Genomic DNA, 25,223 nt, shown 5'->3' with positions numbered 1-25,223 from the left:
TTTATTTCTATAAAGAAGACCCATGAGGACAAGATGTTTGAGGTGATTTTTTTTTTTCCAATTTCAGTTCTGTCAACCACAAGTCTCATTAAAAGCAGCAGATTCGAGGTTAAAAGAGCCAGGTTATTGACTCAGCTGTATGGTATGGCATAAATAAGTTCCTCCCTTAAGGCCTTGGTTGTCCATTAGCAGGGGATTAGTTAACTGAATAAGTGTATGTCATTTTTATAGCTGTTGAAATGCTCAGAAAACATAGAAAGGTATATAAAGTATATTACATTTTTAAAAGAAGAGTTAAAAGAATCTGGATAGTATTATCCAGCCTGTATAAAAATTATTTGTATATTTATATATGCAAATCAAGATTTTAAAAGAAAATCCAAGAAACTATTAACTGTAATTATCTTTGGGACATAAAACTGGAGGTGTAGGGAATTAGAAATTTTTCCTTTTCAATTTGTACTTCTCTCTATTATCAGCATTTTTGCCAATTGCATAGTAGGTTGATGGGTATTTGATCATGGTCCCTTCCTACTGCAAAACACCTTAATTTTACCCTTTGGATCATCCTGGTGTTGTTTTACAAATGTATGTTACTTGTTTTGCTCATGACTGAATCTGCCTCGCTTTACGTTTCTATCTACAAATTGTTCTAAAGCAGCATTTATCCTCACTGGAAGCTATTATTTCAAATTTGATGTGCCTGCCCTATCAATTTGGCAGGATTTAATCAAGATAAATATTTCCAATTTTGAATTTGCTCTCTTAAGCGGCAGATCTCTTTTATTTTATTCATCTAGTTTTTTCTTGCTTTGCTAGAAAATGATAAAGTCACCACATTAATAATTGATGCCTGTTGATGTTCCTGTATGAGTTCTCTTATCAGAAAACATGAAACTCCCTGAGTCAAAAAATGGCTGCAACACCCCAAAGGCATCTGTCCTCAGTTACATATGATAAATATTTCCCCAGAGGTATTTATATATCCGTGGCTCTAATCAGCTGTCTCAGGCAAGCATGTGAGGGTCAAATGAAATTAAATAATTTTGGTTTCTCTGAAAAGGAATTGACAGTTTGAAAAATGAGTCTGAGATTGCTGCCTGTATCCAGCATCTGGGAAAATCATCAGTACTATCAATTTTGTTCCTCTTGAGTTTTCACTCCCAGGACCCCATGCTACTTTTGTTCCAGAGGAATAGGGAGCAGTCAGGGAACTTTCAGGTGACAGAATGAGGTCCCTGCTTGCCAGGCAGAAAACTCTCACCTGTATCCAGTGGACAATGACCTGGATGATCAGGATCTTAAAACTATGTTTTGTTTTGTTTATTGAAAGGTTAAAGGAACAAAGAATATTTAGCTTAGAAATTAGCAAGATCAATGAATGCTGGAGCTGACCGAGTCCTCAGACATCATCTCATTTAAGCCCCTTCATCGTGCAGTTGAGATTCAAAGAAGTGAAATGCATTAATGAAAATCATCGAGTTCATTGGTGTCAATGCAGGAGCTAGAATACAAGACCTATGACTCCTACACCCCAAAACATCTTTCATAATGCCATCCACAGAGTCCATGTTCTTTCTTTCTCTTGTGTTAACAAGGTGTTGGTTGTCAAGAAGCATAGATAAGATGAGTGCATTAAGTACCCAGCATAGAGCCCAACAAAGAGAAGGTAACCAGTCAATGTTAATTCTCCCCATTATGCATTCCACCACAATCAACCAATAAGCAATGATAAAAGTGTGAGAGAGTCAGCTCCTGTCACATTCAGAAGTTAATTGACCATTGTCTTTGAATGGGTTATCCACATAGGCTTTTTCAAAAGGTTGGATTAGAACACTTGAGAATAAATTATAAATTCACATTTCAACAAAACATAAGCAGCTAAACCACAAGGAAATAAACCTTCCTAATTAATAAAATTGTCCACCAATAGAAAGGTCATGCTCAGAGCTGAGTTTCTCATCACTGGCTATATAGTCAGAAGAACTAGGTGACAATCAGTCAAATTCCCTCCAGGATGTTGTTAATGAATGAAAACTAGGATTCAGTTACTACTTAGAGTCTGTTTTCAACCCAGGGGCAATGAGAATGAGGAAAAAGATGTGTTCAATGCCATGTTTAGAAAGACTAATCTCATAGCAGCTATAAAGGGGAAGTAGAAATCCTTACAGTAGATGTAAACTTTTGAACTATCAACATAAAATCAAAGAAAAATAAGTGCTGGATCAACCACAAAAGCATCAAAGGTGATCTGCATTTATTTTATCTCTCATCACAAAACTGCCTATGGATCCACATAGCTCATGAGAATGTGCTCCTGGCCAAGCTTTTTAAAATCCCCCATAATTAGTGTTTCTGCCAATCCCAGTGGCCACTCAGGAGGAAGGGGAATGATGAGGATTCTGGGAAGAAGATGAATGATGGGTGACAAACAGATCATGTCCAGCTGGAAAGCTTGAGTGCCTGTTTCATTAATGTCTTCTCTCCTCAGGTTATGTTGACATTGGGCTCATTCCAAAAGGAGCAAGGGACATACGCATAATGGAGGTTAAGGGAGCTGGAAACTTCTTGGCTATCAGGAGTGAAGACCCAGAAAAATACTACCTCAATGGAGGACTTATTATCCAGTGGAATGGGAACTATAAGGTGGCAGGGACCATCTTTCAATATGACAGAAAAGGAGACCTGGAGAAACTGATGGCTACAGGTCCCACCAACGAGTCTGTATGGATCCAGGTAATTCAGAAGGAAAAGAAACTGCTGGCATGCACAGCACTCAGGATCTTTCACAGGTATTTGCTAAGGGACAAAAAGCAAGAATCCATACAACTTCTTATAGCAAGGAACAAGTAGTGGAGGAAGATATAAGTGTGTCTGTATACCTTTAATTGTTTAGAAATTGCTGAAGCCCCCATAATGAAATTCCAGGGGTTTTAAAACCCTCCATTGGAAAGTTCGAGTTCAATATGATTGACACAGGCTGTTGGAGGGTAGTTGTTCCTGAGTTGTCTATCCACTGTCAGTCTAACATGAGTTGCAAGTAGCTTTCCATCCGGGGTGAGGGGTTGTTCAGCTCCTTTCGAATGTCAGCCTGTGGTTGTCCTCAGGCAAAGGTTTGAGGGGTTAGGATGTGGCATGTGCTTTTCAAACACATAACTGATTTGTCTTTCATGTTGGGCAAAGAACTAAAGAAAAGTAATGGAAAGATGATAGCTGGAAAGCCAAGGCAAATTGGGGATGAAAGTTGGTACAAGAGAGAGTCAGATCCTGTCACATTCAGAAATTAAAGAGGTCATTTCAGAGTCAGGGAGCAGAGCACTCAGATGCTGGAGGTCAAGTCGTGGCAGCCATGAGATATAAATGTCAGGCACGCCTCACAGCTTACTTGTCCATATGGGAAAGATTTATACATGAAACTCCCAGTTCAAGGGAACAGCCAATTAATTGCCTCTAAGTTTAAAATGAATCCATTTTAGGTGTGGTAGCAAGTAGCCTGAAGGAGAGGGGAATAAGGGGAAGGTTCCAAGAGTGGCACAGGTGGGGTAAAAACCTATGACCATGTTTATCCCAGATTTACTATGCTCTAAGGGAGCTAACCAAACTGAGGGCTAGGGCCCATCACAAGACAGTGACAACAATGATAATGAAAGTTAACATTTGCTCGAGGGGCAACTCCATACCAAGCACTGTTCTGATCATTAGATGTCTTTCTTCACTTAACCCTCACACCGACTCCCTTTGTAGATACTATTAATAAACTCATTTTATATGTGGGGAAACTAAGGCACAGAGAATTTAAGTAGTGTACCCATAGTCACAAAGTTAATAAGTACACAAGAACGCAAGGTGATCTAGTAGCCTGGTGTTGGAAAGGACACACCTTGCCATTCCCTGAGTGATCACCATATGGTTAGACCTCACCTTTAACATCAACTGAAATTCCCATGAGAATTCAGCCAAAAAAATAATAATAATAGAATGGAGATAAAATGTATAATTTATTTATTTATATATTCAGGTAGATCAACCTATTAAATGGCATTCACTCCCATGCCTGCCTCCATAATACTTTAAGATAATGAGATGATGGACTCTGTTGTGTTGCATGAGTGCGCATTGCGATATAAAGTCATGACAGAGTTTGACATGATCGCTGTCTTGCCTGTTAGCTCCTATTCCAAGTGACTAACCCTGGCATCAAGTATGAGTACACAATCCGGAAAGATGGCCTTGACAATGACCTAGAGAAGCGGGAATACGTCTGGCAGTATGGGCACTGGACCGAGTGCAGTGTATCGTGTGGGACAGGTAAGAAGTGGCTCCTCTTGCTAGGTACCCCTGCTAGCTGCAGAATGGCCCACTAAAGGCAGCCTAACCCACTGGTTTATAGACTGTGCCTGTAGGTCAGCAGGATTCTACAAAGATGCCCTACACCTTTGGGGGAAGTGATTGTACAGGAGCATCGCTTAAAGGGAGAGCCATTTTTCTGTTATCAGGCTTTTATACCAATCTCCATGAAAAAAATCTTATTTGACGAAAGGGCTACATGTCTTTAAAAAGCAAAAAAGTTTCAGAACCGCTGCTCTATGTAAGAACCCAAGGATCAACAAAAGTCAGCTCACCGAAAAGCAAACTAAAAATCATGACCAAATCCAGACCCTGACAAACTTACTTAATTACTAACCCAATGTTCCTTTTACTCCAGCTTACCAATATTACACATCTTTCATCGAGTAGGTAGTGTGTTGGAAACACATGGCTTCCAGTTTGCCCCACAAAGGGAAAGCAACATGGAGGAGGCAGAGGGTTCTTAACAATCTTGGTCTGGAAGTGAGGCAAATCACTCCTGCTCATATATCATTGTTTGGCATTGAAATTATAGTTACATGAACTCAATCTAACTGCAAAGGAAGGCTGGGAAGTGTAGAGGAGCACATGGATATTTGGAGTGCAAGACTGTCTCTGCCACACTAGATACGTTTTTTTCCTTTTGGAACATGTCTAAGTCTGTTCTGGAACTTCGATCTGTCACCTATGGCTACTGCCTGTGAATGGCCACAGGCAGTTAGAGGGTGAAGTGCCAGTGGAGAAGTACCTAAGGGAATAAGAGGGAAAAGGTGAGTGGGCCAGAAGATCCCAGGGACCCACATTTTTCCTCATTCCCATCTACTCCTCTGCTGGCTTCTCTCTCATCTATCTGATTTCCACATCCTTTCTTTCTCCGCTTCCCCACCCCCAGGACATAGTCATGGAAATCGCTCTGGTGACAGACATTGAGTCATGCACTATCAAGCTTATAAATGACTTTTGTACTATCAACTTCTTTCTTTCCCTCCTTCAGTCCAGAAAAGTCAAGAGTTAACTTTTCAAATTCATAGAAATAAAAAAACCATTTCAAAATGTATAACACTCTAAAAATCTTAAACCTCTGGAAATCTCTCTTGGTCGAAGGTGCTAGGTGTGGCAACAGCCATACGTGGTGTTGGTGGGAGTGTCGTGCTGAGATCCCCACTGCTGCCTCCAGAATTTCCCAACATAGCGCCCCATGCACTATGGGAGAGGTGGATGTGCAAAGTGACAAGGGCAACTTAGGCAGGAAATAAGTTGGCAGGAGAAAGGAAAAAAAACCCTCCCTGAGGAGCAGTTGTAAGGAAACTACATACAGGCATCGTGACTGTAGTTACAAATGCTTTTTCAATGTGTCATCCTGCTTGTTCTCATCTTTCAATGAAGTATTGTTTGAAACTATTAAATCATCATTCCCAGGGCATCACGGAATGCAACTCAACCACTTCTGATTAGGCAGAGGCTCCCCCAAGAAACAGGAAGACATTCCTCCTTCCTCTTCTATTTAAAGATAGGATGAACTGTTCCTGATTCCCAGAAAAAAATATTATTTTTTTTTTGTGGGAATCAGGAACAAAGAGATAAATGGCTGAGATGTGCAGTGATCATAAAGATACATCTGAAGTTAGCGAGGAAATGAAACATCCTCACCAGATGTGAATCTGGCATTTTTTAATAGCCTGATACTTCAGGCAACACCTCTGCCCAGCTGGGTAAATATCATTCTGGTTATTAAACCTTAACTGAAACTATCAGTGTCCATAGGCTCCCCTTATCCAAAGCCACACTGCCTATTTGAATGACACTAAGTTTTCTCCCTGTAGTAGAGAAGACAAAATATCAACTTTTATACTCTCAGCATTTCATAGAAAATATGAAAATGAAATGCTGATATTCACATCAAACACACATTGCTGAACATAAAAATGGAAGATTGCATGAAACACAGAATCATGCAGCAATGTACTTTTATTTTCTTCAAGTTAAAATTTTCTACATTACACAAGTAAATTAAACACATTAATGAAAAATGAAAGATAAAGTTACCTCTGTAACACAAGTACTTTGGGACTTTGTTCCCTTTCAATATTCTGTTTTCTAATTGTAGATTTATAAAGTTGTGAGCATATGTATGTATGTATGTATGTATGTATGTATGTATATTTATACTATATGTATATACACACACATCTTTTCGCTTAATATCATGTGTAATACAATCTTCATAACTATTATTTCAATGGATACATAAGATTTCACTTAAAATCCAAACCAAAACTTTTTTATTGTTTATCTTCTAATGAGCATCTAAAGAGCTATGTGCTTAGTGTTGATTTCTAGGTGCCTTTCTAGTTTCACAGCTCTTTCATTAAATGTAAAGAAACTTATTGCTAAGTTGTTTTTCATAGTAAATGGGTTACAAACAGGTTGTAGCAATCATTATATTTTATTTTGTTTCATTGTTATTGGGTTACTTTAGTTTTACACATTTTCATTTTGAGACATTGCAAACGTACACACAAAAGTAGAAAATGTAATAACAAATCCCTGAGTAACAATCACTTGAATTTTTCATATCTTAACATTGTCATGTTTGTTTCAGTTCTTCATTTTTTAAGGAAAAAAATCACCCAGGTATCATTGATAACTCTGTGTTACACTCCCAGCTCTGTTCATTGCTTTTCTTCTCCAAATGTAACTACTGTCATGAAATAAGCATTTATTATCCTCATGCTTATTGCTAAATACTTGTATATTGTCCTACACATTATATAGTACTGTTTCTCAAGGTGTTTAAGCTTTCTACAAATAGTATTATACTCCATGTATCATTCTTGATCTTTCTTTTCTGTACTAAGCATTGATTTTGAGATAAATCCACACTGAGAGAAGTAACTGTACTATTTTCATTTTAAGGACTGCATACTATTCCATAATTTATTTATGCATTCTAGTATTGTGCAATTATAGACATTTCTCCAAGCTGTAAAGAATCCCCTTGTCATTGTTACCTTATGGTCATTTTTGAGCCTCTCTAACATGAATACCTAGAAATAGAATTCCTGGTCTGTGCATATTCAACTAAAATAGATATTGCCAATTTGCTTTCCAAATTTGTCGTATGAGTGGATCCGTGCACTCAAGTGGGTAGGTGTTGCATTAGTTTGTAAGCTGCTGGATTGTAATATACCAGAAATGAAACAGCTTTTATAAAGGAAATTTATTAAGTTACAAGTTTACAGTTCTAAGCTTTTAAAAATGTCCAAACTAAGGCACATCCAGGGAAATGTACCTTAATTCAAGGAAGGCTGATGGGTCTGGAAAACCTCTGTCAACTAGAAAGTCACATGACTGGCATTGGCAGGTCCCTTGCTCCTAGCCTTCCTTGCTTTTAGCCTCTGTTCCTCTGGGAGATCCTCAATTTGCTTCTCCAGGGCTGGCTTTCATCTCTTGGCTTCCCTTGGCTCTCTCCAGGTTCTGGCTTGCTTAACATCTCATGGTGACATCTGCTGGGCTCCAAACATCTCCAAACATCTGTGTCTCTGTTTTCTAAGTGCCGGCATCTGTGTCAGCTCTGTTGGCTCTGAGGATCTGTTATTTCTAACTCGCTCCAAAATTATTCCTTTGAGGCTTCTATCATTTCTAACTCACTCCAAAAGGATCCCAGTAAACTAATCAGGGCCCATCTGGAATGGGTGGAGTCATCTCCATCTAACCAAGAGGTTTCACCCACAACTGGGCATGCCACATCTCCATGGAAACAATTTAATCAAAGCTTTCTGCCCTACAATACTGAATCAGGATTAAAAGAAATGGCTGCTCCCACAAGATTGGATCAGAATTAAAACATGGCTTTCCTGGGGTATATAATAGCCTCAAACTGGCACAGGTGTCATAGAATATTTTAAATTTTTGAGGGAAACATAAATTTTTAAGGGAAACACAGCAATACTTAACATCTCTTGGACATCACATGAACTACTAGTTCAAGGTAGTTCACAGTTTCAAGGTGACATCATTCTACAGTCCTTTCAGTGACATCTTATCTTTGTCAAACTGGGTTTTTGGTGGTGGCTGGAATAAAAGTTAAGTACCACATGAAAATCAAGGTAGACAGGAAAGATTGGTCTGGTCTCATTCCAAGATTGAAAAATCGTATAGTTTCAAGTAGATGCACACATCCTATTGGTAAGTTGTTTTAAAATAAAATAAAAATGCTATTTTTCTTGCAAATCATGCATATAACTTTTCAGATCGCTACTAAGTTGTTAGATCATAAATATTTATTAACTTCTTTCTAGCCTATGGAACTGGTAGGTAGTTTATTTAGTCTAGGGGCACTGTTAAAAAATGCTGGAACACTAAAAGTCACCACGAACTGAGAAAGTTAGAAACCTATGTTTTTGGCTTGTCTTTTAAACTTTATTCTTTCTTATTTACATTAAACAGATCGTTTGTTAAGCAGAGACGTTTAACTTTAATATGATCAATGTTTTCCTTTATATTTTGTGTTTTCAGTTTCTTATTTAAAAATTCTTTCTTATTCTCAAATTATAAAGATAAAGAACTTATGTTTTCTTCTAAAACTTTTAAAGTTTTGAATTTTACATAAGGAGTTTAAACCACTTAAAATTTACTTTTGTATACAATATAAAGTAGGGATCTGATTTTATTTTTTTCCTTATAGATAATCAGTTGTTCCAACCATCTTTATCAAATAGGTCATTACCTCCTCTTCAGCATTTATCAAGTTTGTGTATTTATTTTGCAGATAAATATATCTGTAGGTATGAGTCTGTTTCCTAGATCCCATTCTGTTCCATTGACCTGATGCTCTAATTTCTATAGCTCTATGATAAGAGCTATTATTAGAATTCACCCATCTAGTTCTTTCTCTTTAAAATTATCTTGCTCATTATGGCCTCTACTCGGTTGTTTTTTTTTGTTGTTGTTGTTGTTGTTCGTTTTTGTTTTTGTTTTTGTTTTTGCAGCTTTTTCCTGGCCCCTCTACAGGACCTCCTTCCAGGACCAGGTCTTGTTATGTTTGTTCAGCAGTGCTGTCTCGTAGTGACATTGAAAATAAGTTAGATACAGTCATGGAACCAACGGGGAGCTGGGCTTCTTCCTAATATAATGAAGAAGCTGGGTTTTTGTCTTGCTGCCTCTCTAGGCCTGCAACTCATCAAGAGTTAAGACCTCAAGCATCTTCTGTTGGGATGGTCTCATCCCATCCCATTCGAGGCACTGTAAATCCTCTCACTTCACTGCAGTTGAACATAAGACCACCACCAGCTGCTTCTGGTCAGGAGCCTGACAGACTTTTTTCTCAAGTCCTCCTCAGTTTTACAGGGATACTTAGCTACATTTGACTGACATGATTCTTGGCTTTTCTCCTTTTTATGTATTTATATTTTTATCATTTAATATTTTATATTTTACTCTTATGTAAGTGGGACAAAGGGTTATTTAAGCATTATTCACTAAGTTTTATTTATCTTATATTTTTCTTTCTCTGGAACACATTATATAGAGCAAGAATAATTGTGATCTTGAGTGCATCACTATCCTTGTTCTCTGAGCAATCCCAACTGGTTAGGTCAGGAAGTCTCCCATATGCTCCATTCCTCACAAAGGACTCTCACAAATGCCTTAAATTTTTGAATTCTGTATATTAAAAAATATATATTCTCTTTATTGTATATCAGGGATCCATATGAAAAATTGGCAAGACAATATTATAAATGGAACTAACTAGCTTCAAAGCCAGCTTATTTTCTGCTTATTTTACTTTTTGAAGGTAAAAAGGACTCTGTGTGCCTATCAGCAAAGGTCCTCCCCTGTTCTTCTAGCCTCTCAGCCGCATTCGCCTCTACTCCTGGCTTACCCATGGGTAGTGACCTTATGACTTTGGGGAAATTTAGGACTAGCTTCTAGGAGAAGTTGCAGGGGGTGAAGGGAATACCCAGCACTACCATACACTACAGAATGCTCTTTGAAACAAATTTAACAGAGTCATCCAATGGAAAATAGACCATGCAAGGTCACTCAATGGATTCTCTGTGAAGAAACATCTTCAGAAATGGTTTGACACAGATGTTAGCCTCAATAGAAAGCTTTACGACTCATTAAACAAGAAAATATTTTGGCAAAAACTCAACTTCACTTCCAGGGAAATATAAAAGCCACACATGTGGCTCACTGCAGCCCTAGTACTGCAGAACCATGCTACTTGTTATACCTTCCAGCAGAGAGTTCCCCATGTCCTGAACAACACATGGTAGTGGTACTACTGTTAAAAAATGGGTCATCACTTCTGACATGACCTTTGCCAATTTTGTAGTCTATTGGCAGAAACTATGTAGTTTCTTCTATTTTGCATTTTCAGGCCTATATATATATCCATGGCCTATGCAAAAGGGAGAAAACTTTTCCCTGCCCTCCTATTGACTTCAAGGCTCCCTTCACCCCACTTGGCTGAATTGTCTTTGGAGCTTTATCATTGTCCCTTTGTCAAAGAATGTCATGTTCTACTAGGAAAAGGCAAATATTGAAACCTCTAATGGCCATGCAAAGCTCCTTGAGCTTGCTCAGACTGAGCTGCCTTAGAAACTGTATTATGTTAACTGAGAATAAATAGGGGTAGAGCCAATATGTATGTTTACTGGAACAGATTTCCTGCTAAAGCTCAAATCATCTGTTTTGAAATGTGTACACATGTTCTTGATAAATCATAAGAATCATACATTGGGCGTATATTCCACTCTGATCCTGATTTATGACCACATACTGATATCTAGAAGACAGAGATAATTTCTTTGAAAGCTCAGAGTCAGATATTTCTTTGATTTTTTCAAAGTGCATTCATCTTGGTGGTGATCCAGCTGACTGCCTGATCATCAGGAAGGATCAACCAGGTCTAGATATTCATGTGTAACAGTCCCCTATTATTAACATTCTGCATTAGTGTTGTAACTTTGTTACAATTGATGTAACAATATTATTATAATTAAATTATTAACTATAGCCCATATTTTATACTAGGGTTATTCTTTATGTTGTACAGTTCTATGGGTTTTTATTTTTATTCTGGTAGCATATATACAACCCAAAATTTCCCATTTTAACTACTTTCAAGCATACAATTCAGTGGTGTTCATTGCATTCACAATGTTGTGCATTGCGTAGCTTAAGATTCAATTGTTTGCAGGATGGAGGTTGCATCAATCACATGAGGGCTGAGGCCTCAATGGTCTGTATGAGCTGGTTTGCTTTATTCCTTATTCCCAGTGTGATTCCCACCCAGGCTTCACAACATGCAGAAAGCAGAGCTGCATAAGTTGATGCCTCATAATAGGGAAAGTGGGTTACAAAGAAGCTTTCAATTCAGGTCTAAAGAGCTTCTTTCAAGGACCAAACTGTGCATTAATCACTGTGCTATGGACTTGAGGATATGTTATCTTGTTTTCATCCTCACAACAACCCAATACCATAGTCTTGAAGATGAGTGAGGAAACTGAGGCTTGCAAAGGTTAGGAAGGTTGTCCAAGAAGACTCAGCTAGAAAGTATCAAAAGTGGGATGCAAGGCGGGCCGCGGTGGCTCAGCGGGCAAAGTGCTTGCCTGCTATGCCGGAGGACCTCGGTTCGATTCCCGGCCCCAGCCCATGTAACAAAAACGGAGAAACAGAATACAATAAAACAAGAAAATGTTTAAAAATGTTTCCCTTTCTTCCTTCCTTCCTTCCTTCTATCCTTCCTGCCTTCTCTCTGTCTTTCCTTTAAAAAAAAAAAAAAAAAAAAAAGTGGGATGCAAAACCAGTATAGACTCTGATTCCAGTGCATGTATGTGTGTGTGTGCGTGTGTACTCAGGCGGTGCATGTGGTGGTAGTGTTGTTGCCCTCTCCTTCTCCCTCTCTCTCTCACATGCACACACACTTCTGAAAGCGTTTGACCCCGTGTAGAAACAGGATAAAGCCTTTCCTTGACTGAGCAAGGAAACAGAAATGAAGGGGCCAAGGGAGCCAGAAAGAAAAAGGTAACTGAAATCATGAGTTCAGATGGACTTGTCAACAAGACAGTTGGTGATACGGTTCCCTGGAAAACTCCTTCTTCTGGTGGGATTGTAATGACAAAGCCCTTGACTGATTCACAGACGTGTTTCTATCTCATATTAATAAAATCAAAGTCTGTCCAATTTTAGGAAGATTCTCATTTGTGTGCTAAAGTAAAATTTTAACTTGTACTGATATTGTTATTTAGGTAGTCATAAAGGGAGACATCTTGTTTTTTGGTAGTATTTCAGAGATGAGGTATACAATAATTAGAATCTCTTCAGATAATATGATTAAATGCCTTCTGCCTTCAGTGTGATGGATCTCAAGTTTAGATATAATTGAAAATAGTGTACTTTTTGCCATGGATCATTACAAAAATTAAGTCTTTAGTTGTTTCCTTGTAAACTTCATAAATTGAATTTTTAATCCATTAAAAATGATTATCTTATATGAACTAAATTAACCATACAATATACTTCTATTTTACTATCTCAAGGTTAAATTGAGAATATTAGTTACATCATTACTCATTTTTTTAACAGAGAATTTTACCTCTTCTTTATATCAGTACATAATATCCATTGAAGAAAATTAGGAAGGGGGTTAGGAATAGAGCAAGACAGTTCTTAAAAGTAAAGGCATTTAATTGACCTATCACACTATAATCCAATATGATTTACCAATTATTTATATTTGCATGGTAGCATTCTCAGTGCTACATGGAATAAGAACTCAATATCCTACAGAAATAACATAATCGAATTTACACCTTTTATATTTTAGAATGCAATTGACTTTTCCTTAACTTCCTTTCAAATAAATTCTTCCATACAAGCAGTTAACTTAGTGGCATGGCAGTGTATTGATTGGCTGACATCCTTAATTAACTAGAATTTCTTTGGGGGCTGTATTCAGTTTGTCAGAGAAAGGGACAAATGACAAGGCAAATAAAAGGCCAATGTCATTTTTCTCTTTTTTTTGATTTCCAGGGAAAGGCCAAGTTCATATGGATTCAACCTCATTTCCTACACTTTTTGCATTTGCAGTGACACATAATCACCACTGCCCTTAAAATGATGACCTGATTCCCCTCCCCAAGAGGCATTACAATATCCTATGTGAAAGAAGGTTTATATTATAATGGCAATTGGTTTACAAAGTTAAATAATGGATATATCACTCAAGGTTAATATTTTGAGTTGTTTATTACAAAGGAAATGTCTCAATTACAGTCTCCAGCAGGAAACAGATGGCACATTCAAACTGAATAACTTGACTACTTTCAAATGTGTGAGCAGAATTTGGGGCAATCAAGAAAGGTAATTCAGTACCCCTGACCATTAACAGCAGAAGCTGGGAACATTTACAATGTCTTAGCAAGACTTACCAGAGACATGATCCCTAGGCCTGAAGGGAGAAGAGGAAGGAGCAATTATCCAAAGAGACCATGCCTCCACTTCCTAAACACACCGGGAAGCCAAAGCTGTCCTTAGTATCAGCTTCCCAGGACCCGGAACAGATGGCAAAGGTTGCAAACTGAATCTCGAGGAACAAAGAGCAGTGTAGCATGAGAGAGGAAGAGATGAAACATTTAAATGAATAGTGGTTAGACAACTAGCAAGCCAAACTGGATTGCAGTTCTAGGTCTTGACTGGAGAAAGGAAGAAAACTAATATTTATGGAATGCTGTTTCAGTTATTATTACTGTATAACAAACCACCCTAAATTTAGTGAAATAAAACGACCAGCATTTCGTTAAGCACACAGATTCTGTGGGCCAGAAAATGTAAGACCAGACACAGAAGGAATGGTGTGCCACTACTTAATTTTGTGGCCTTACCTAGAAAGATTCTAATGCCTGAGGATGACTCATATGACTGTAGGCTGGAATCAGGAGGCTCCTTGACTTACATAACTGGCACAATGACTCAAAGGCTGGACTGAGCTGGAATTGTCACCTGACGAACCTACATATAGCCTCTTCAAGGGCTTGAGCTTCTTACATCATGGCAGCTAGAGCACCCTAAGAGTGAGAATTCTGAAAGAAACAGACAGGAACTGCAAGCCTTTTCTGACCTCTTCTGCTCACACAGCAGTACTTCTTCTGCGTTCTATTGGTTACACCTTCCACGGCCAATTCAGATTCAAACACAAGGGAAACAGACTCCACATATTGATGGGGGTAGGGTGGGGGATAAGGTCACTGTTTTAGTTTCCATGCTGCTGTGACAAATATCACACAATGGGTTGGCTTAAATAATGGGAATTTATTGGCTCATAGTTTCAGAGCCTAGTAGGCTCTTTCCAGAGTCAGTAATACTCTGGAAGCTGGCTATCCCTGGGTTCTTTGACTTTCCTGTTAGGTTCTGTTGATTTCTGGCTTCCATCTCCTCCCCATGCCTTTCTGTTTAGAAGGCCTCTAGTGATAGGATTAAGGCCCACCCTCCTTCAGATGGCCATGTCTTTAAAAATAACACTTTGAAAAGGTCCTATTTAAAATGGATTCACACCCATGAGAATGGGGCTAAGAATAGGAGCATGTTTTTTTCTGGGGCACATAATTCAACCACAGTCATGTCATATACACGTATACACAGTCTGTCATATACACATTCACTGAGGCAATATGAACTAATACAATTCATAAGCATTTGACAACAATTGGAACAAACTGTTTCCTAAGTAAACCAGGATATCATATTAGTCATATCTCATTATAAAAGGTTTCTGTAGTCAAACTTTAATTTTGTCTTTCTTTCTTGCATTTATTGACTGTAAAATATATGAGATCCTTCCAGAGATCAACTAGCTAAATTTCCAGCCCTCAAGCAGTCTGGATATCATCATTCTCACTTTCCTGCAGAGCAAGCCAAGTGATGGATAAAAGGGAAAGTAGGGAACAGAATCCAGAGCTCCTTCCTTTTTTTGAGTTTAAGTTTTTTCTTAAATTAGAAATTGGTAAGGAATGAAATTATAGATTACATTTCACCAAATGAACACATGAACATCAAAATTGAGGAAGAAACACTTGGACAGTCATTGCTTTCCTTTAACTTTGGAGAAGTCAATCTACTGGGTTGGGTCCTTGTTGGAAGATTTGGCTTTAGCTTGGTGTCTGTCAAATGAGAACTAAAGGGCTAGAAGAATAAATTATTGGTCATGAGGGTCATTAAATCCAACAGAGAAACTCTGACACATAGTTATTAATTTTCCCATATGCACTTGACAATATCTACCTACCCAATCTACCTGCTATGTCACTGTTGGTCCAGTTGACTGTATGGAAACGTTATTAATTTTCTGAAGGGGATTTCATGGTAAGCCTCCTACTACTAGGAACACTGAATAAACTCATCTTGCCCTTTGTGCAACAGAAACAAGTCTTTGGGAAATATTTAAAACTCTTAGAGTCCTGTCAGTTTCCTTTTATATTTTGACATCAGGAGTCTGCAAAACTATCTGATATATTAATGTAATTTCTAAGCATCTAATCTTTTTATATTTTTCCTCTACACTTGCAGATACATGTCGGTTTTTCTGATTTCAACTATTCCAGTATCTATTCAACAAACACTGTCTATGGCTTCTCTACAGACATTTGTATCTTTCCAAATGATAATTTCAGATTAGCTCATTGTGCCATAAAAGCTTCTTCTGCCATGTGGTTACCAGCTGATAAGAGTATTTTATTTATAAGACAAAGAAAGAATGATACACAGTTTATTAGCTGAGAAAGACTGAGTGGCTGGAAGGTTAACTTTCTTTTCAAAAATAGAATTTTCTCACAAAGAATAAAATAATGTTTTATTCAGCAATGAAATATCATTGGTTCACTTTAAAGGATTCACTTACTTGTTTTGCAACTCCTTCTGACTTATTTTTAAATGGTGAGATGCTATCTAGTTTTGTTCTGGGTATGCAAGCCAGCCTGGGAAATGCAGCTAGAATGAACCCATGATGAGCCAGTGTGAGGTGATGAGTGCTGGGAGAACTGGCTTTAGTTCAGGTCTTACCAGCTGTATGACCATGGAAAAGCCCTTTGATGTCCTGAGCTGTAAACTGAGGAGATGGCCAGTTTATTGCACTGCTCAGGACCTATCCCATTATAGAGCTCTGTATACCAATGATCCCACTCAAGGCTTAATCTCCCTGAGAGCTCAGGTGCTAAATTTTGCACAAGCTGATCACTTCTTCCCCAACATTCCTGGTCTTCAGTATTCTCACCCAGTATTTCACATTTAACATTGAAGGATCAACCCTCTCAAGAGAGACGCTGGCTGATTCTCTTGTCTCCTTGCCCATTCACCTCCTAATCCATGAAAATTTGGACAGTCCTCTAAGTTCTCTGTCTAATGATGCCCTTGTTCACAGAGCCTTTTACTTTTTTCTGCCTTAACTTCACTGTGCCTCAGTTTTGTTATCTGTCAGGTGGCAGAAATGATAGTGTTAACCTCATTGGATTGTGTGAGATTTTTGTCATTATATATGATAACAGAAAATAGATAAGTATATCATTATAGATATATACTATGTAAGCTATGCATATGCACATGCATATACAGATACATACACACATATATATGGCTTAAAACAATACCTGACTCAAGACAAATACTGCTTGTTTTAGCTCTTATTATACATCCAAAGTTAAATCCATCCTACAGGTATGCTTTGTTTGCCTAAGGACTCTGTCACGCCTATGTGCTTCCCTTATTAAATGATCTGCCTGGTCCAGAAGGCAGTAGTATTTTCAACACCCACTGTCTTGGCTCTGTGCATTTATTTAAAAATATAACATCTCAAACTTTTAAAGTTACTAACTCCAGCTAATATAAAGGTCCCACCTCCTATATTCTTGCCATAAGCTAATAATGTAGCAACTGCCTTGTAACATCTGATGCTATCTACTATCGCTATTTAAATCTGTTGTTTTCTATTTGGCATACATGTGTTGGTCTTACATCCAAAGCCAAGTTGGAACCTTCTTAAGCTTAGGAGCTTTGTCTTAAAGATCTTTATATGCCATTACATCAGCACAAAACCTTGTATATATAGTAGCTACTCAAAGAATAATCTTTTGAATGGTTTATTGTTGGTTTTGATAGTCCCCTGCTTCAAGACAAGATCCGATTGAGACACAGGTAATTTTTTCTGAACTTTCACTAAGGGTAGTACTTCCTAGCTAATGATAATAATTCCTAGCACTTAATAAGTACTTTTTTATGTGCTAAGCACTGTACTTGGTGCTTTACTGCAACCTTTAGAATCCTGCCATTATCTCCTATGCACCGGTGGGAAAACTGAAGTTAAGAGAATTTAAGGGCCTTGCCCAGAGTCCACAATAAATAAATGGATGAACGGAGATATAATTCTAAATCTGTTTGATACCAAAGACCATGCTCTTGAACTGGGAAAGTAATCTACTTATACTATTGTAGCCCTTTCTAAGCAGGATCGCTTTTACCCACTGCCAGCTGCCACATGAGGTTGGATAACAAGAGGTCGCCATTCCTCATCCCTACATTATTCCTTTTGACAACTGCTCCTTCACCTATAAGGAAGACAAGGTAGCTCATTTGATGCTGAGCATTAGCTCTTAGGATTCAATATATATGAATCATTCTGTTTGACCCCTCAGGTATCCGCCGCCAGACTGCCTATTGCATAAAGAAAGGTCAAGGAATGGTGAAAGCTACATTCTGTGATCCAGAAACACAGCCCAATGGGAGACAGAAGAAGTGCCATGAAAACAATTGTCCACCCAGGTAACCAATGATAAAAGCCATAGCTATGTGTGTCTGTCTAGAATTATGTCTAAGGTAATAGTAATCCCATGTCCAGTGATAAAAAGAAACTATGTGGCTTCATTAATATAATAAATACAGCAAACTGTTAGAGGTTTCTATGGCTATGTTACAGGTCCTTTGGCAATCTGTCAGTGAGGGCATTTTCATCCCAGAGAGCAGTATTTTTCACAAAGCTAATGTGTCTGAGTTTAATTATTTGGAAAGATTAAATCCCAAAGCATTGTTAATGAGACTGTCATATGGATCACCCAAAAGCTTTCAAACTAATGATTTGGCTTATCCAAGGGCACTTTACCAGCATAACAGTAGCCTTCAGACATTCTAGATTTTGGCATCTTCAGATCACAGTGCCCAGGGTTACTTAAAGCTGCCAGGAAGAGTGTATTTTACAGCAGTGTTTCTTGACCTTAATCCTATTGACATTTTGGGTCAGATAATTTTTTGTTATAATGTACAGGCTGGCCTGTATGTTGTAGGATTTTTAGCAGCATCCCTGGTTTTTACCCACTGGATGCCAACAGCAATCCCCTTCTAGACTATGACAACCAAAAAGGTCTCCAGATACTGTCAACTGTCTCTTTGGGAGAGGGGCAGGGGAGGTCACCCTTAGTTTTAAAATATTGATACAGAGATATTCAATTGCTAACCATATGTTTTCAAGATATCAGGATACTAGAAGGTAGCTGGGATGTTATTATTAAGGGTTTATGAGGAAGGAAGGAAGGAACGGAGAGAGGGAGGGAGGGAAGGAAGGAAGGAGGGAAGGAGGGAAGAACAAAGGGAGGAAGGGAGGAAGGGAGGGAAGGAGGGAAGGAGGGAGGGAGAAAAAGAGAAGGGAGAAGGGAGGGTGAGAGACAGGAGGGAGGGAGAAAAAAAGAACAATTCCTGGTCATGTCTTCATTCTCTAGTTACCTAAATGGGGATGTCTTTATGTTACAGAGGCCATTGGTCACTCATTCCAGTCCTAAGCAGACACACTTAAAGGATTTTAACTAAACAGGAGGGTACTAGTTGATACTGCAAATCAAGCAGGTGACAGGCTGACCCTGGAGAAGAGAAGAAGAATGGGATAAATGCCAAAGGACTAAGGGAAAAAAAAGGAAATAGTCGACACAAGTTATTTAAGAAAAGCAATGTCAGCTTTCTATAGAGTCAAACTGGCAGAACCCAGAGGCCAGGTGTTCTCATCTCAAGGCCACAAGATTTACTTTCTACCCAGCTCTGTGGGTGCTCCTGAGTGAGGGTGGCTCTGGGCCCCCAGTTGTATGAAGCAAAAGTAGATGGGCTGTGAGGTCCAAACACGGACCCCACTCTCAAGGCAGGGCAGAAGTGCTGCAATCACGTCACCTGGCTATAGTAATTTCCTGTAGCTCTTTTGCTAGGAGGAAATAGGAAAATCAGGAGAAAATTAGACCAGCACTAGATTTTGTTTGTAATTTCAGTCATTACAATACCTTTTAAAGAAAGAGAAGCCGGAAAAGAGGAATGTACTGTCTAGAGTTCATTGCTTCCATCATAACTTTTCTCCCTAAGAGCCACTGACACTTTATCAATACTTCCCTTTGGACTCATTGGGTAGCAACCACTACACAAATGCTCAGAATCCTTATTCACTTTTCAACACCACTCTCTCTGTTGAATTGGGTACCTTCTTAAAACCATAGCTATCTATTTCCTGAATCTCATTTTATCCCTTGGGTTCACATTCTCATTGTTATGGCTTTGATATAGGCTGGCTTGGCCTTAATATCATTAGCAAATACTCATTGAGCACCTGCTGTTTCCCATGAGAGATATGACAGTATTAATAACCACATAAACAGTTAGCATTTACTGAGCATTTCTTGGCTGTGTTGTAGTACTTCCTTATATTCTCTGTATTTTTCTCTGAAAAATAACTATTACCAAGCTAATTCTACAGAGGAAGAAATGTTCATTAACTTGCTTGATATTGTACAACTAATAGGAACCAAAAGTTTGAGTCCAGCCTTTCTGGCTTTAAATGTGATGGGGTCTCCATCACGTACTGCAGACCACCCCAAGAGAGACCTGTTCTTAGGGGAGTGGAACCTGAGCCATGCAGGTCTAAAGCAAGACAAGCTCTGTGCCAGGTGTGGTGAGCCCCAAAAGGTGTGGGATGCAGTCTGATGCCTACGGTAGAGCTGGGAATACATATTTATATACATATAAAATATGTATTTTATATACATACATTTTATGTATATAAAAGCAGGAAGGCTGAAGGGAATTTTGGATCCAATATCAGCTGTCTGTTTTTGCATACATATAAACCTATACCTGACATTTTCTTGCTCACCTATAGCTAAAAACTTGGCCTCACCATTTTCAGAATTCAGTTTCCACAAGGGTGGTTGTCTTCACAGCCCACTACACTCCAGTTGCCATAATTTTCTAGTTGAACATAACCCTATAATAAGGTACAGCAAGGATGCTAGAGAGTGATGGAGGTTGGGGCAAGATTCCAGAGGGTGAAGGACAAGAGATAAGCTGAGGCTTGAGCCCAATAGATAAAGAGAAGGAACCTTATAAAGAAATCCCTAAGTGGTACAGGCTAGGATCTGTGGACCTGAAGTCTGCCCCTAAGTACAGCATTGTGATAGGCTGAAAAATGCCCCCCCCCCCAAAAAAGACATCCATGTCCTAATCCTTGAAACCTGTGAATATTTCCTTTATGACAAAAGATAAAGAGTGATCTTTGTAAATGTGGGGAAATTAGTCTAGATTATCAGAGTGGGCCTTAAGTGCATCCTTATAAAGAGGAGTTGACACAGACACAGCGAGGAGAAGCTGATGTGAAAATGGAGCATAAAAGAATTTAAGCCATGCAGCCACAAGCCAAGGAATGCCAGCAGCCCCAGAAACTGGAAGAGACAAAGACAGGGTTCTCCCCTGGAAGCGCTCAGGTGCCCAGCTGACACCTTGGTTTCAGCCCAGAGATACTGAGTTTGGTGTCTGGCCTCCATAGCTGCAATAAAATAGATGTTGTTGTTTTAAGCCACCAATGTTGTGGTGATTTGTTATAGAAGTCATAGGAAACTAATATAATTAATCAGCTTAATAGAAGCTTTAATGTAAACACAGGGGAAGGGCAAAAGAGGTGCTCCAAAGAGGTCTCAGGTGCTCCAGAGCTTAGAAGAACACTCAATAAAGGTGTACTCATGGTGTGTAGCAAAGAATTTTGGGGGGATGACACAAATATGTCACTCCTAAAGAAGCTTACAGTCAGTAGGCAATATGAGAAACAAATATATCACAGGTAAGGTTACTGTTATCATAGCTGGGACCAGCAACTAAGCGCCTGGATCCCTCACCCAGTGTCCTGCATGTACATCCTGGCTGCTGTCCATGTGGCCCTTGTGCAGCCCCAGTCGGCACCTATGTGATGTCCCATGCCCAGGTTTACTTGGTATTGATGACCATTTCTAGAGCAGCTGCTTTTGCTATTCCATATTGCCGCACTTCAGGGAATGAAAACAAGCCATCCAATCCCTCAGCTTCTGTTATTGTGCTGGAAACATAATTTCCTCCAATTCCCTCCAGACAGTTTGAAGAAGATTATATGTAAGCAAGAAGAGCCAAGCACAAGTGATCTAACAGGTCTTTTTAAATCTTTGTCATTTGATAACAATTTTTGCTTTGATTTAAGATACTTTTCCCTTTGTCTGGTATCTATTTCCCAAGGGCTAAGCTTCTTTGAAGCTATTTCTATGCATCATTAATGCCTGAGCCTGAGCTAATGATCCTTGGAGATCAACAAAATTAGTAAGCCAAGCCTGAATTGGCCCAGTTCAAACATCAAGCCTTCAGAGATTTGATCAATGACCAAAATAGTGTATTTTAAACTCTGAAGATAAAATTTTGCTCTTGTTTTGCTTTTATACTGAAGTTGTAGCACATGAGTGCAAGGTGTTTGTAATGGGGTGGTATACTATATTTTATGCATGATTGTTCTGTAAACCACAACTCTTCTAATAAAAAAATTAAATATTAAAAAAACAAGTTATCTATAACTCCCCCATGCCCAGCTTGAAGGGCATGATATGGGACTTTGACTTGAGTTCTTCAAGCTCAGGGTCTGTGCACACCGCAGCACTTCATGCAGTGCCGTGCATATAGTAAATGCTCAAGAAATGATTTGGGGACAGGAAAGCCTGAAGAAGCATGCAGCTTCCATAAACTGGTCCCCAGCACTGCATGGCCTTCTGATGAGAGCTGGCCCATACCCTGGTGGGGGCACCTTCCCCACACTTGACTGCTTGTGGGAACTATAAACTTCAGTGTGTCCTAGAAGTCTTTAAATATTTTAAATTATTACCTCTGTTGATTTCTATACACGCATATTAGTCAGGGAGATATATGCAGACATATATTTTAATTCAAGTGTATATATACTTAAAATAACCATAATGTAGACTCAAACTCTCTAGGTACCAAAATCTTATTGGCTCTTTAAACTTGATAAGATGAGCTCTCTCTAAATGCGTGCTGAAAACAAGAAGTTAAGACCCTTTTTCTGGGCAAGTAATGGGAGAGCTAGAATTTAGAAAGCAAGTTTTTGTTCCCTCCCAATATCCAAGAATCCTCAACCGAATTCTCCTGATAGAAAAGTAGTGTCTTTCCCCCCTTCTCTTTTTCCTATTCCACCATGATTGTGCGTATCACATTGTACCATAACTGTTCACTTCTGGGACTGTCACCTTTGCCACACTCTTATTTTTATGAACATGAGAAATATGTCTCTTTTTTTCTTGTGGAAGTCCATAAATAACATGCTGTAACCACACTTTTAAGGGGAAAAGTAATTGGGCATAATTTATGATAAGACATTATTATTTTAGAAACTATTACAAACTTAGCTGCAAGAAAGATTCTAATTCCCCTCCAAAAGTCCATTTTAAGGAAACCTCAAAATCAAATGTTATGCTTTGAGCAAAGAGTAAAAGAACAAAAATATTGATAGCAAAATTAAAATGGTGCTGAAATTAGTTAAGAGATTTTACTTCTCTGACTTTAACTCAGATTCTTGACATGTTATCAAATTAAGTTTTTGCTGATTTTTTAAACCCTTCTTTCATTCACTCATAAATTTTAGCATCTATATGAACATTTTCCAGTCATTTGTCTTTGTCTCAGATTTCCATATCTTCTTTAATGAAAAATATAATTACATAAAATGTGTTTTAAATCTAATTGTTCTATTAAAAGAAAATAAAGATTCCAAAGGAAAAGAATTTCATTTATAGGTACTGCCTTTAAAGTCCCAAAATCTCGAAAATTTGAGTTACCATACAAGCTTCATCTAGTTGACCTCCCTTGTTTAATAGATAAGAACCTGAGTCCCAAGGAGAGTATGTAATTTGCACTAGGCCAATGACAAAGCTGTAAGCTAAATAAGTTCAGGTAATCTTTCCTACTGTTGCTGTGTTTTCGTGAATGTTTGAGATTAGCAAGAAACGAAATACCTTTATAGCAAGAAAAGAACTAATCTGTCATAACTAGCCCCACAGACAGGTGCATGAATTTGAGAATAACGTTGGGCAATAAAGACAAAGGAGAGGCCATTTAAAGTAACAGATAACAGCGATAACAACACATTACAAGTATCATTTCTGAAATTCAAAATATGTACTTAAGTAGGATATGATAAGCTAACTATAATCCTTATTAATTTTCTATTTGCTGAGAAATTTCTCCCAAATTTAGCAGCTTAGAATACCAAACATTTATTGTTTCATAGGTCTTACAGGTCAGGAATTTGGGAATTGCTTAGCTGGGGGATTCTAGCTCAGGATCTCTTAGAGGTCAGCTTGACTGTAATCATGTGAAGGTTTGAATGGGGCTGGAGGATCCACTTCCAAAATGGCTCACTCACATGGATGTTGGATGAAGGCCTCAGTTCCTTGCCACATGGACCTTTTCATGGGACTTCTTGAGTGTCCTTACATCATGGCAGCTGATCCAAGAGAGAGAGGAACTAAAGATGCATCTTTTATGACCCTGCCTCAAAAGTTCCTCAGGGAACTACAACAAGGCGTGAATAACAGGAGGTAGAAATTCTTGGCAGCCATCTTGGAAACTGACTACCACAGTCAATATAGGCGAGAATGGGACAAATGTGTGTAATGGGTAACTGGTCCAACAACATATAACAGGTACAATTTCTGAACCTCAAAATACATTCTGAAGTAAGATGTGATAAGCTAGATAGAATTCCATGAAATATTGATATATAGTGATTAATTTACAAAAGTCCTTCCTTTTTGTTTTTGCACAAGCAGGCACCAGGAAATGAACCCGGTCTCTGGCATGGCAGGCGAGAACTCTGCCTGCTGAGCCACCATGGCCCACTCTAGTCCTTCTAATTTATGATTCCATTTCAGCTACCCAAAATATTTGTGAAGTAATCAGAGGATAAAATGAGGGTGGATATTATCCTCAGGTGATAAATGAGGAGGTAGCAGTTCAGAGAAATTGAATGTCATGCTCCAAGGGAAAAAGATGGAGAAAAAAACTAACAGTTTTAAGATCTGCTACTTTTTTAACTTTTAAATTATAGAAGTTGTGGGTTTACAGAAAAATCATGTAAAAAGTACTGTTCCTATATACTTCACCCCCCATTATTAACACTTTGCATTAGTGTGGTACCTTTGTTACAACTGATGAAAAAGTATTATAGTTGCCCTATTAATTATAGTCCAGGATTCACATTAGAGTGATTTTTTTCCCAATATACCACCTATTATTAATACCTTGCATTAGTGTAGTCCATTTGTTATAATTCATAGAAGAACCTTTTTTTAATAGTAAATTTACAGTAGGGTTCACTGTGTTGTATAGTCTTATGTTTTATCTTTTAATTTTTATTCTAATAACAAATGTATGATCTAAAATTTCCCTCTTGTAAGTGTACTCACATATATACTCCAGTGCTGTTCATTATACTCACAATGTTGTGCGACCATCATAACAGTACATTTCTAAAACTTTCTAATCAA

At 38.3% G+C, this 25,223-nt stretch overlaps 1 protein-coding gene across 2 annotated transcripts in view; it reads left to right on the top strand.

Moving 5' to 3' along the window:
- The window catches only part of ADAMTS12 (ADAM metallopeptidase with thrombospondin type 1 motif 12), a 415,156-nt gene that overhangs the window by 317,164 nt on the left and 72,769 nt on the right, over window positions 1-25,223 (top strand). For both annotated transcript variants that reach the window (XM_077116928.1, XM_077116929.1), the window contains 3 exons: window positions 2,492-2,736; window positions 4,170-4,308; window positions 18,039-18,165. In XM_077116928.1, coding sequence (XP_076973043.1) covers window positions 2,492-2,736; window positions 4,170-4,308; window positions 18,039-18,165 — 511 coding nt within the window. The remainder of the gene's footprint in view (window positions 1-2,491; window positions 2,737-4,169; window positions 4,309-18,038; window positions 18,166-25,223) is intronic.

The sequence above is a fragment of the Tamandua tetradactyla genome, chromosome 9, assembly GCF_023851605.1.
Source record: "Tamandua tetradactyla isolate mTamTet1 chromosome 9, mTamTet1.pri, whole genome shotgun sequence".
NCBI lineage: Eukaryota > Metazoa > Chordata > Mammalia > Pilosa > Myrmecophagidae > Tamandua > Tamandua tetradactyla.
Note: the sequence above shows the minus strand (reverse complement) of the source record. Positions and strands in the feature narration are given on the sequence as shown.